This window comes from Condylostylus longicornis, unplaced genomic scaffold (genome assembly GCF_029603195.1).
Source record: "Condylostylus longicornis isolate FDR11 unplaced genomic scaffold, ASM2960319v2 ptg000004l, whole genome shotgun sequence".
NCBI classification, from domain to species: Eukaryota; Metazoa; Arthropoda; class Insecta; order Diptera; family Dolichopodidae; genus Condylostylus; species Condylostylus longicornis.
Window position 1 is genome coordinate 20,430,412 of NW_026577973.1, and position 13,320 is coordinate 20,443,731.

Consider the following 13,320-nt stretch of genomic DNA (forward strand, 5'->3'; position numbering starts at 1 on the left):
TATTGATTAATATATTTCCAATTAAAAGATTTATATTTCAGTATTTGTAATAAACTGTTAATTTATATTTAAAGCGGTGCAGAAACCAAGGAATCACAAGAATTTGTTTTATCTCTGGATGAACTAATTAATGAAAGTCTAAATAAATCCACAAATTATAAGCAGCAAATTTCTCAAGCCATTGAAATAATAACAAATTGTAAGAATTCGGAGCCGGAAAACGTTACGGAATCTGTTTTCATATTAATAAATCTGTTTTATAACGAAAATTTTATGCAAAGTGCACAACATGTGTGGAAAATCTAAGTGACCTTATTTTAATTGACATTTCCTAATTCCAAATATTAATTGCAAACTTTTTTTTATTATTTTTTTATACAAGTCAAAAAAACAAAATGTTGGTATAAGTTAGTAGTAAATACGTACTGTAGTATTGTACAGTTATTGCTAGTAGTATGAAATGCGAATATAAAAAAGGAATGAAGTTCATATAAATATGCAGTCCAACGCAAAAGTATTCGTCCCTTAATAAAATTGAAAAAGGAGTATTAATAATTAAAATTAAAAGAGTAAAGAAAAATATAATTTACAATGAAAATTCAAAGATAAATCAACTCAAAGGTAATTTATTTCGTAAAGAATGTTTTTCTAAACAAAAGATCACAAACTTAAGTATGTGATCTTAACTTATTAAGTTACTATTTTGGTAACTACTTCTACAAAAACTACTTCTCTTTGATATAATTATGTAAATGAGATTTACAAAATAAGAAAATATAGAAATGCTATTATCTTTTATTAACAAATTGTAAGTAAAGACACAAAATTTCTTATTAGACTTGAATCTTGCATTGTTGTTCTAGTATAACGGTTCGTTCTTATTTATTTATTTTTTTCTTATTGCTTTCTCTTGTATTGTTCTTACTTTTTTTGTATCTGGTGGTGTTATTAGTCCTTAAGTTTTTTTTATATTTTTATTTGTGCTCGATTGTTTGATAATATTTCAAAATACAATGACATATTATTCTTTGTCTGTAAGATTTCAGAATATAATTAATGTGTTTTTACTGTAATAACATCACCATGTTTTCAAACCGTTATAAGTAAGCCATTTATTACATCAGAAGGTATCTGCAATACACGTGTAGGTTTTTTTATTTGTTGTCTCTTTCAACTTTAGTTCAAATTGTTCTTTAAACAATTTTTTAAATAAACATCTTTATCTTTTGAATATCCTTTAAGAGTTTTACTATGTATTCATTTAAGGGTTTAGTTTAAATCCCAAAATCATTTGAACTCATTATTTATATAAAGAATTTGAATCTTATGCTTATACTAATGTCTTAATATGTAACAAGTCCAATTTTTTTACGAAATATTTCGATTTGTTGCCTTCTTTCCTGTTTTATTGTTTAAATTTCATTGATCGTGTCTTCTTCGATATTTCTTATTATTTTTCTTTTCTTTTTACGTAAAAAATTTTAATATTTCGAAAAATCTCAGGATATTATTCACGTTTTTTAAAAGCTTCCCATTTCAATTCTATTGAACGAAAAAAAAAAGGTAGGAAGAAAGAAAAAATGAAAAAAATTTTTGAGGAAGGATGTATGATTTTTCGTGTACATTTTTTATTTTTCAATAAGGTAAGTTTAGTAGTGTCGGCTAACAAAAATGGTAATGAAAATAATATGATGTGGTAAATTTTAATAATTTGAGTTATTAGTTCATTTTAGTTATTTGGAAGACATTTATAGAATTGTTTCAATTAATTTCAATTAGTTTTTAAGTTATTATTAATATAAAAAATCGTTGCTATTGAGATTAAAAAAAAAAAACAACATTTGAAATTATTAAAAAAGTAAACAAGTGGAAATATGTTTCCATCGAGTGCCAATTTATTCTATTTTGATGAGTACACCAGTAATAGTAGTGAAGACGAAGAAAATGCAAATATTGGAAGGATTTGTATAAAGGATCTATCAAACCTATTGGCCTTACCAGAAACTGAGTCAATATAATTGGTTTTTTATTAGAAGTCCTAGAGCGTTTAACTCCACAGCAAGGTTCGCCGACCTTTCCTTCAATATACTTTTATTTCTTCAAATTTAAATCTATCACGAGCTGCCTCCTTTTTTTTGATTACTTTCATTAGTTCTACTAATTTTGCGAACTGCTCCTGATGTTTTTTAAACTAAAAGTTTATGAGTTTATATATACTAACACAACTACATGTAATAATAAATATGTATATACTCAATATGTATACATCAACGAAAAAATAGTTGTATAAATATATGTACATATATATTTATACAACTATGGATAAATAGTAAAACAAACATTTTTATTATATACAATAGATGCTACATAGATATTATTTATTACAAAAATTTAGTTTAATTACATTTACCTTATTATAGATATTTAAAAATTAAAATTTATTTTACAACTAATGTTTTACCCTTTTTCACAATAACCCCATCATAAAGTCTCAAAGTAATATAAACTACCAACTGAAAATCACAAAATTTTAAATATTACTTCCAGCCACCTAACGCCTAATTTTGACGTTTCTCTCGAAATAATTTTATTTCCATAATACCATTTAGACGAATTCGAGAACAAAGACATTCGCTTCGCAAAACCATAATAACCCCATATACATACATATTTTTAATATTGAATTAATAAATTACCTTTGAGTTGATTGATTTTTGGTTCTTATTCGAAATTATTTCAATACTCTTTAATTTTATTAAATGTACGAATATTTTTGCGGCTGGGGTGCATATTATATAGAAATAAGGCATTACTTTTCTTATTTTATATTTTCGCTTTATGATCGTTTTATTGAAATATTTTACATTATTATTTTTATTTTTATATGTACATACATAAGATTTTATTGCTATAGGGACTTATTGTAATGTACATAAAAGTACATATATTTGTATGTACATATGTACATATATATTAATAACAAAGCGTCTAATTTTGTTTCTATGCATATGTTCATAAAATAAATAATAAGAAATTTATTGAAGTCGTTTTGATATTTTTACAAATAAGAACAAACACTAAAAGCCATATTGTTAATTTAATTAAAAGAAAAACTACCTTTTAATCCGAAAAAGAAAATTGTAATTTGCCAAATGCATATGAGCATTGTATGCATGTGCGTATATTTCATGCCAGCTTCTATCAAAGCCTACTTTTTTTGTTTCTTGAGAAGAAAATTGACTAATTAAATGGCGCACAAATTATACATGCATGTATGTATGTCTGTATGAAGTTAGAAAAAGAAAATTACATTTTTCAAATTAAATAAATTTCTACATTTCTTTTTTGAAATGTTTTTGGAAAATATTCGAAAAATAATTTTTTTGAATTTGCAAAATTCTTCATTTTATTTTATTGCTCAAGGACTAATGCAATTAACGATCCGAATAAAATAAGACTTGTGTCCTTATCAACACCTCAATTTTAAATCATAAATTTAACTTTGTTTTTACACCTATTGATTTTTTAAATAAATGCACATACATTACATATATTGAATACTGTATTGACCATATTTAGCATCTGTTCTAAACTGCATACACGTGTACATACATATGTACATATATGTTTTTTATATGTACAAATAATGAGCCTTATTCTAGTTGTCGAAGTAGAGCGACAATTGTCGTCACGACTTGAATTTGCTATTCTAAATGGCGATTACAGTGACACGTGTCGTGGAATAGCGGGAAAATGTGTTTCAGGTATATTCCAGTTGTCGTTGTAGAGCGACACATGTCGTAGTGAAACGACGTTTTTTGTCGAAAAGTATTTACCAAGTGACAAGCGAGATGGATACACCAAAAATGTAAGTTTAAACAAAACAATTTAATAAAAATATAAAAAATAATAAATTTTGTAATTTAATACATAAATTAAACCCTATAATATATTATTTAATTTTTATTTTTAGCGTAAAAGTAACAACAAGGAAGCAATTTGAAGAATTGGGGAATTTTATGACGGAGAACGCCTTTATTGCGAAAGGCCTTAAATTTGCTGAGAATAGCTGCATAAGCAAATGCGAGTTTGATGCAAAATGGAACCAGCTAACAGAAAAGCTTAATAGCTTGGGTCCGCCCATTAGAAGTACTACAGGATGGCAGAAGGTAATTTTAACTTAAGTTTCATTTAAAATTTAATTAATTTATGTAAATTTCAGGTTTGGTGTGACTACAAATTGAAGTTAAAAAAAAAACTGGCGCACAACAAAAAGGAGTTAAATTCAACTGGCGGTGGTTTATTTAAATTAGCGCAACTAACTGCCATGGATGAAGGAATCATCAATTTACTGTCTTTACAGAAAACAGTTCCACATGACGCCGTAGTGTTTGGCATTGACGAAAACTCAAATTTTGCTCCCAAAGAAAGGAATTTAATAGATACGCCAGTAAATATACATGAAGTTGAAGAACAAGAACAAGACCAACAACAACAGTCAACAAGTGCTCAACAACCATCAACTTCAAAAAGACGCCGCCAAGAATCCTATAAAGAAGATTTATTGGTTTCACAAACCGAAATGTTAAGTAAAATATGTGATTTCCTTGCAAATTTCTAAAATGTGATTTTTAATGCTGTGACAATAATATGTGTGATAAACTTTAAAGTAAATGTATTCACTATAAGTGATATTAATTAAGTTAACAAATGCAAGTACAAAAAAAAGTCTGTTATGTTAATAATTTAATAATACTATGTATTTATGTTACTGCTAATAAAAACTTTATTTATAAATTAAAAATGGAGTTCATAATATTTGTTCTTATTAAAGAGGCATCTTCTTCATCCTGCTCTAAATCTTCATCGTTTTCATCATTTTCATCTTCTATTTCCACAGGTTCATCTTGCACGTTATATTTGATTTTTAAGTTGTGCAAAGCACAGCACACGTTCACAATTTGTGTGGCTTTCTCTGGTGTATAATGAAGCTCCCGAGCGTTCAACAGGCAGCGGAATGTATTTTTGAGAACTCCATTAGTTCTCTCAATTATATTTCGTACCTTGGAATGAAGCTCATTAAATCTTCCTTTTTGACTGCTGTCACCTCTGTTTATATATGTTCTGAACGGCGTGATCAAGTATGGTTTAAGTGGGTACCCTGCGTCCCCTAAAAAACAATTTTTGTTTATGAAATTAACATAAAAGTAAAAAAAAATCAAACTTTTACCTAAAATCCAGGTATTTCGTGTACCGTTGATATTTTCTCTTGAAAGTATTGCATTTAACCTGCTGTAATTCCAAATAAAAGAATCATGAGATGATCCCGGATTATTAGCATCAACATACCTGATGCGCATTTTATGATCGCAAACCTTTAAGTCACATTATATTAAAATATTTACAAATATTTAACAAGCAATGTTATACATACCAACATAACGTTTAAGCTATGATAACCCTTCCGGTTATAATATAAATGCTGATGATTTTTTGACGGAGTTATAATTCTAACGTGTGTTCCGTCTACACAGCCGATCACTCCAGGAAACCCAAATTTTTCATAGAATGCTAATTTAATCTCATTTCTTTCATTCTCTTCTGGAAACTTTATCAAACTGCTGCAAATTTCAGCTTCTAAAGTTGCTAAAACTTCTTTTAATATTTTAGAGAACGTAGGCTGCGCTAAACCTGTATATAAATCGTTAGCAACACCTTTTTGATAGCTGCCCTCAGATAGGAAGCGTAAAACAGCTCCTAATTTAATTATAGGTGAGACTCCAAAACACCTTTTAGGGGTACTTGTTTTTCCCTCAAATATATTTAGTAAATATAGAAAGGCCTCCTTTGAAAGTCTGTAATAGCTTATAAATCTGTGAATAAAATAAAATGTTTGTAACTAATGTATTTGAAAAAATTATTATCTTACACTCCATTTGGCAAATCCAATGGATTAGAGTTGTCCCTAATCTTAAATCTTTTGATCCTTAATTGTTGTTTTTTTTCGATTTCATCACTCTCGGAATCTGATGAATCCGTAAACCATAATGCAAATGACGACATTTTTTATTTCCCTTTTATTTCAAAAAATAAATATACATATACACCGAATTTTTTTTTTAGTTTGAACTTTACTCGCCAAAATTTCTTTTTAAAATGTATCAATTTCACTTGAAACGTTTCATTTTCGTTTATTTCTCGCAGTCACGTCACTCGACAACTAGAATACCACATTTCAAGTGACGTGACAACGACAACGACAAATGTCACGTAAGTGACGCGACAACTAGAATAAGGCTCAATATATTATATAATTTTCCCTAAAAAATTTGAAGCGTTTACCAAAGAATGTCATATAGACTTACCAACGCATGTTTTTTGAACACGTTTAATACGTTTTACTAGTAAAACAATAAGATACAGAGAGAAATTTTATATGGATTAACTTCTAGAGATCGTATCGAAAAACACAAAAAAAAAATTATAACAAAAATTTTCGAGAAATTTCGATTTTTGTACAAAAAGTTAAAAAAATAAAAATTTTGTCTCTGACGAGGCTCAAATCAAATTAATTATTAGACCAAAAATAAAGAACTATCTATCGCCTGTAAAACAAGTTCCTAATGATAACTCTATGTTAACATAATTATATGGTTACGAAATTATAAGCATTTATTTATATGCGGGAAAAGTCCGGGTTGAGTTTCAATGGGATGTAGCTCGAAAACTGCAAATTGATCAAAGAATTATCTCTGAAATTATTTGCCACCTTATGTGAAACACCCTGTATAATTATTAAATATAATTATTATCCAGCTTCAACATCACCTACATAGATGTCAATTAATTTAAAATAAATTTTTTATGTACATACATACATACATATTTATTTTTCAAATACTTGACTACCATTAGAGCATGGTTTCTTAACCTGTGGTTCATTAACCCCTTGGGGGTCCATGGATCATATTTTGGGGGTTCGCCGACTGCTCCTAATTTCTGCTCCCAATTTTTAAAATTTCTTTAAAAAATTTTTTTTTGTCAAAATTTGAAAATTTGAAACACTGAGTAGCCTTTGATTTTTATTTCACTTAGAATAAAGTGCGTTAGAATCAGTTCAGTTCCACAAAGTTCTTGCAAATTCTTAAAGCGAAATATTTGTTCGTAAAGTATTGTATTTACTAGTATTTTTTTTTCGAGTGCTTTTTTGTACATAGTTTTTTCTAGTGTTTTTTTTGTGTTGACAACGGTGTTTTCAAATAAAGGTGAGTTCAGTCATGTGGTGAGTTATAATAATTGACGTTTAAACAATTTTTTTTCACAGAGGGGTTCGTGAGATATTTAAAATTTTTAAAGGGGTCCATTGCACCAAAAAGGTTAAGAAACCCTGCATTAGAGTAATAATAATTCACAAAACAAGAAATTTAAAGTGATTTTAAAAAAATTAAAGTTAAAACAATCTGGCATTTTGGGCAAGAAATCTGGTCATCTGTTAGATCTTTGAAAATTCTGAAAAATCAGATAAAAAAAAACACAGTCGCGGTAACTAAGGCCACCACGTAGAGAGAGCAACTCTCATTTTCGTTTTATAGTTTCTAAAAAAAGTAAAGAGTTTATATGAGGAAAATATATTTTCACCATACTTTTACTTAATTTAAAATCATTTGCATCTAAAATTACCCATAAAGATTTTAATATAAGGAAATGTTTGAGTTTTAATTTAATATTTGCAAAAAAGAAATGCCAAAAAAGGTAAGTTTTCATTCAAAATAAATTTTATTAAACAACAATTTCCTAAAATTTATAAAATATTCAATCGATACAGACCTTCCTCATTGCCATTTAAAAGGGTACTGAGTAGTCATGTGTCGTTCGCGAACGAACTAAACTTAAAAAACGAATCACTTTACTGAACTTAGCTCATTAGTTCACTTCTTCAAAAATGAATCGTTCGTCGTTCACTAAGAATTTCAATTTTCTTTTTTAGTTATTAAAAAATATGACTGTATATATGTACATTAGTAATTGATATACAAGTTATCACGGTGTCAAGTAACATATTCAAGAGGCATCAAATTACATCTTTAGTACAATACTAATTTCTGTTCACATGTAAATTGCTGGCACAGTGTCTGCAATCGAACATGTTTAACCATAGAAAAATCATGAAATTATCGTTCCCACCAAAAGTGCATAAATACCGTTAGATTTTAAGATATCTTTAAGTTTTAATTTGGTATTAATAACAGTAGCATGAAATAAATTAAACTGTTAATTAGAATCTCGATTAAATTTAAAATCTATTTTTTAAGTATAGTAATTGTAATTGTGTGAAATAAAATTTATTTTTTTAAAATCGAGTGAACGCAGTTTAATAACTTACATTTTATATTCCTTATTTCCTTCTGTATTAATATTACACAATACAAATAAAATTGAACGACATACTAAATCCAATACTCATAAAAACGAACGATATACTCCCACATACTTATATGGAATATTGATAAAAGCAAATGAGAAGTAAAATAAATGAAATGCTATACACAACAGTGACCGAATCACTTGCCAATATAAAAATAATACAAGTAAAATTGAACGATACGCATTTGGACAAAAAATTAAACGCTGATGTCAAAACATAGATTCAATTATCGAATTTACTTTAAATTAAATACAGAGCGGAAATGAATTAACAAGAATGAGTTTCTTGAAGATTCGCCGAAATTATATGGTTCGCGAAGAGTAGAATTCGCTAAGAAAAAATCGTTGCAATCGAGATTGCAAAAAAAATTATATTTAAAATTATTAATAAAGTAAACAAAGTGAATAAATAATATAGGCTACAAAGTGAAAATATGTTTTCAATCGAGTGCTGATTTATTCTATTGTGATGAGCAGACCAGTAATAGTAATTACTAGTGAAGAAGACAAAAAGGCATGGCATGATCATGAAAAAAGGCATTAAACAGAACATTTTAGAGGTAAACAAAAAAAGTCGTAAAATGAAAAGTAGGTCCGAGTGTACTTTTATTCAGTTCTAACTTACTCTACCACGAGCTACGTTCGGATTGCTTTATATTAGTTCTAATAAATTTGCGAACTGCTCCCGATTTATTTTTGTTAAATTAAAAATTTATGAATTAGTATATGCATATAAAAGCGCTATTTTTTTTCAATAAAAAGAAATATGTATGGATCTTTATTACATCCATTAGGTACTGCATAGCTTTATTTATTTAAAAGTTTTTTTAATTACATTTACCTTATTATAGATATTTAAAAATTAAAATTTATTTTTCTACTAATGTCTTACATTTTTTCACAATAACCCCATTATAAAGTCTTAAAATAATATTAACTATCACAACAAAGTTTTGGAAATTAACGTAGTTCAAGTCAAATTACATTTTTATTCGTCTAGTCTTAACATTTCTATCGAAATAATTTTATTCGCTTAGTATAATACCTTTTAAAAGATGTATTTGTTCTTTGATGTTCTTACTTACTATTACAACGCAATTAACGTTTATAATATTATTAAACAACAAATTTATTCTTAATGTAACCCTGGGTAATGTCTTTATATCTAACAAGTCCCAATACTCAATTTTTTTTACGAAATATTACGAATTTTTGGCTTCGTTCCTGTTTTTTTCTTTAAATGCCACTGATCGTGTCATATTTCTTATTATTTTTTTCTTTTTTTTACGTAAAAAAGAGTTTAATTTTTTTAAAAATCTCAGGATATTATACACATTTTTTAAAAAGCTTCCCATTTAAATTCTATTGCACGAAAAAGAAAGAAAGGTAGGAGGAAAGAAAAAATGATAAAAAATTTGAAATTCATATTTCAGTATTGTTTCAAATGTTAATGAGGAAGGATGTATGTTTTTTCGTGCACATTTTGTATTTCCCAATAAGGTAAGTTAAGTAGTGTCGGATAACAAAAATGTTAGTAAAAGTAATATAGGTTGACACATTTCAACAATTTGAATTATCTCATTTCGGTTATTTATACGTTACTTATAAAATTGCTTCAAATAATTTCAGTTAGTTTTTAAGTTATTACTCGTAAGAATAAATATGTATGTATCTACTTCCAATCAATTTTTTTTTTAAATAATTATTTTAAAACTATTTCAAACATGTTATATTGAGTGCTTTAAAAATTTTGTTGTGCTCTTCTTTCATATTTTATTAGCAGGTAAACAAGAGCAATCTATTTATAAAATTGCCCTGCCTGTGTATGAATCTTAATAGTAAACGCAAACGGACAAAAATTTACCTGTCATTTTACAATCGGACTTTTTGAGTCATTTGCTAAGATAATATTTATTTCAAAAATAAAAAAGATATTCGAATCCGGTCATAAAAATATATTATTGTTTTTTCCAAACATTTTAAATATTTTTTTACTTAGGTAATATATTAAGTTTTAAAAATTTTTCTCACAAATAGAGGTAAAATTTGAAGTGTATATAAAATTTGTATTTAAAAAATAATATTTGATTGTATTTTAGATATTATTTTCTAATTCCCTTTAAAAATTTTTTCTATACTACGTATTTATATCAATATTTAATAATTATCTTTCATTAATTATATTTTCAACTTGACACCACAGTTACTTCCCATATCTTGAGTTAACTTACCCTATGAGAAAAAAAAGCTGGTCACTTAAAAATAATGAAATGCTTTCAGTAACATATAAAACATTGAAGGCGAAGGTTGTGCTTGTTGTTTTTCCGCTGTTTCAAGAATTTTAAAATAATTTTGAATGAAAATATTAATATATTTTCTTGATTTTTCAAATATATTTTTAGAATTTTACCTGCTTTATAATAAGTATGAATTTATTTTAATATTTCTTCTCGAAAAATAGCCACTTCGATTTAAAAAAAAACCCATATAAAATAAGGTCGTGCTTTCAAGTTTCTCTCTGAGCATTGGGACTTGTTAGATATAAAGACATTATTACCCTGGGTTGAAAACTAGGCACTACAAAAAATCAAGGCCTGGACACTGCTTTGTTTGAGAATGAATTTGTTAAAATTACGTGTGTATTTTTGGCGAAATGACATTTCTAAAGAATTATTTTTTTTATTTGGAAAAATTATGATTTTTGCATAATTTCATTTCGAGTTTTCTATACGAAAAGTTGACTTAAACCTAAAAATTTTTATTCTAAAATTAAATTTGGAGTTTTCAGAACAACATATAAAAAATTCAAATTTCAACTCAAAATTTTAACTATAATTTTGTCTAAATATATTTTCCGAGTTTTTTCCACATTTTTTTGTACCGCCATGTCAGACAACATATGTATGTATGTATGTATCTAACAGAACTGAGGATAAAAAATTATAATACACTGAATAAAAAAAATTTATGCTATATTTTAATCTAGAATACACGACTTAAAGTAAAGTTAATAAACATTTCATTAGATTTTAATTTGGAATATAATTTTCTAATTATTTGATTTTAAATTTTATAATTATGATAGTGCTTTTTAAAATTTTATAATCATTATAAAAAATGCGTCGTTCCAAGTTGTCCCTTATAAAAAAAAAAAAAAACAATAAAAATATTGTAACTTGTAAAAGTTTTAAGGTTCTTGTACGGTAGTTTGGGTAAATCACTGAATTAGAACTTAATGTGAAAGTGTTTCCTAATATAACTAAAATCACATGCATATGTACATATCTAAAAAAAATTACATATGTATGACTTTTATACAGGGTTGTTCGCATAAAGTGGGTGGGGGCATACATACTCGTTTTCGAGCTACAGCCTGTTGAAAAAAAACAACACATTTTTCTGCATAAAAATAAATGTGGACTTTGGAACCACGCGTAATAGAGTAATCATCTTTAAATTATTTTACAGGTGATTGATTGCTCTTTATTTTCGGCCATACAATCAATTTGATCCAGCCATAAATTTCGAGATATAGCTCGTCAAAATCAGAATTGTTTTTTTGAAATTTTTTTTGCAAAACTTGAAATTTCTCGAAAATTTTTATTATTTTTTCAATGCACTACGATGAGATCTAAAAGTTAACCCATATAACATTTTACTCTATCTCTCATATTTTTGCCAGTAAAACGTGTTAAATGTATTTAAAAACATGCGAAAAATGCATTTTTCACACATTTTCATCTGTCAGCCGTCGTTAAAAACAACATACAGTAATTTATCAATGACTATTTATTATATAATTTTATAATTATTTAAAATAATTTAAAAAAAACTAATATATAGATATGTACACGAATTTTTCCGAAAGTACAATATTCTAAACCGAAAATAATTTTGGCTCACTAGTTTCTAAGTTCATTTTTACAACTTTACATTCAAATATTTCACTAAAGCTATCTAACAACTTTGGTATAACCATATCAATAGTAATATTCCGATTTAATTCTCTAGACAAAGAAGTCATATATTTGTCCTCAATACCACATGGAATTATGTGCTCAAACCATTTTAAATCAGTATTGCAATTTAAAGCAATTCCGTGACTAGTTTTATATTGGGAAACATGAATCCCTATAGCACATATTTTTTTGTTACTTCCTATCCATATTCCAGTATGTTCAGTTCTTATTGCTTTTATCCCAAATTTGTTGCACGTACTTATTACAGTTTCTTCCAAACTATTTACGTACCACCTAACACTAGGTTTGAATAGTTTAAGATGTAATATGGGATATAAAATTAACTGACCAGGCCCATGAAATGTGATTAATCCACCACGGTCCGTTTTGTAAAACTCTGCTCCAAAACTTTTTAGCTTTTCTTCATCTTTTATTGTATAATTCTTGGATCTAATACCAATAGTGTAAACGGGTTTATGTTCAGCTAATATTAAGATGTTTTTAAATGTTTTAAAATCCGCTGAATTATTATAAACTGAAATAAAATATTTTTGTATGTTTAACCCGTTTTGATAACTTATTAAACCAGTGCGAAATACTTCCACAATTTTCTTCATGACACATATTGTATTATTTTTTGTTGTGATAAACACGGCTGCCATTTGACAGCTATATATACTTCGTCTATATCATGGTAAGAAGGCCATAAACTATGTTCATAAAAAAAAACTTTTTGTGACGTCATCTGTTTCAAATACGTAAACAGTATGAGCAATATATAAAGAAATAATAAGAAATTCATGTTTATTTGCAAACTTTTCGAATCTTTTTAGTTTTACAATTGCTTTTACAATTTTACTGTATATTATATTTTACATTTTGATTTAATTCTCTTATTCGAAAATACATTCTGCAACGAAAAAATATGTATCGATTT

At 26.9% G+C, this 13,320-nt stretch overlaps 4 protein-coding genes across 6 annotated transcripts in view; 2 read left to right on the forward strand and 2 right to left on the reverse strand.

Moving 5' to 3' along the window:
* The window catches only part of LOC129611827 (ectopic P granules protein 5 homolog), a 40,226-nt gene extending 37,188 nt beyond the window's left edge, over window positions 1–3,038 (forward strand). For both annotated transcript variants that reach the window (XM_055525212.1, XM_055525220.1), the window contains one exon: window positions 75–3,038. In XM_055525212.1, coding sequence (XP_055381187.1) covers window positions 75–306 — 232 coding nt within the window. In that variant the 3' untranslated portion in view covers window positions 307–3,038. The remainder of the gene's footprint in view (window positions 1–74) is intronic.
* Window positions 3,039–3,177: 139 nt separating this feature from the next.
* LOC129611856 (uncharacterized) lies at window positions 3,178–4,731 on the forward strand. Its single transcript, XM_055525263.1, has 3 exons — window positions 3,178–3,868; window positions 3,974–4,169; window positions 4,223–4,731. Exons 1-3 carry the CDS (start codon window positions 3,852–3,854, stop codon window positions 4,619–4,621), a joined length of 612 nt encoding a protein of 203 aa, XP_055381238.1. The 5' UTR covers window positions 3,178–3,851; the 3' UTR covers window positions 4,622–4,731.
* Window positions 4,701–8,312, reverse strand: LOC129611844 (putative nuclease HARBI1). Of its 2 annotated transcripts, XM_055525250.1 has the most exons (5): window positions 5,930–8,312; window positions 5,435–5,873; window positions 5,350–5,375; window positions 5,231–5,292; window positions 4,701–5,170 (listed from the first exon to the last, which is right to left on the reverse strand). In XM_055525250.1, exons 1-5 carry the CDS (start codon window positions 6,061–6,063, stop codon window positions 4,791–4,793), a joined length of 1,041 nt encoding a protein of 346 aa, XP_055381225.1. In that variant the 5' UTR covers window positions 6,064–8,312; the 3' UTR covers window positions 4,701–4,790. The 2 variants fall into 2 exon arrangements, with proteins under 2 accessions (XP_055381225.1, XP_055381216.1); XM_055525241.1 differs by having other exon boundaries at window positions 5,231–5,375; window positions 5,930–8,305.
* Window positions 8,313–12,201: 3,889 nt separating this feature from the next.
* Window positions 12,202–13,039, reverse strand: LOC129611799 (putative lipoyltransferase 2, mitochondrial). Its single transcript, XM_055525144.1, has one exon. It carries the CDS (start codon window positions 12,998–13,000, stop codon window positions 12,302–12,304), a length of 699 nt encoding a protein of 232 aa, XP_055381119.1. The 5' UTR covers window positions 13,001–13,039; the 3' UTR covers window positions 12,202–12,301.
* Window positions 13,040–13,320: the final 281 nt, after the last annotated feature.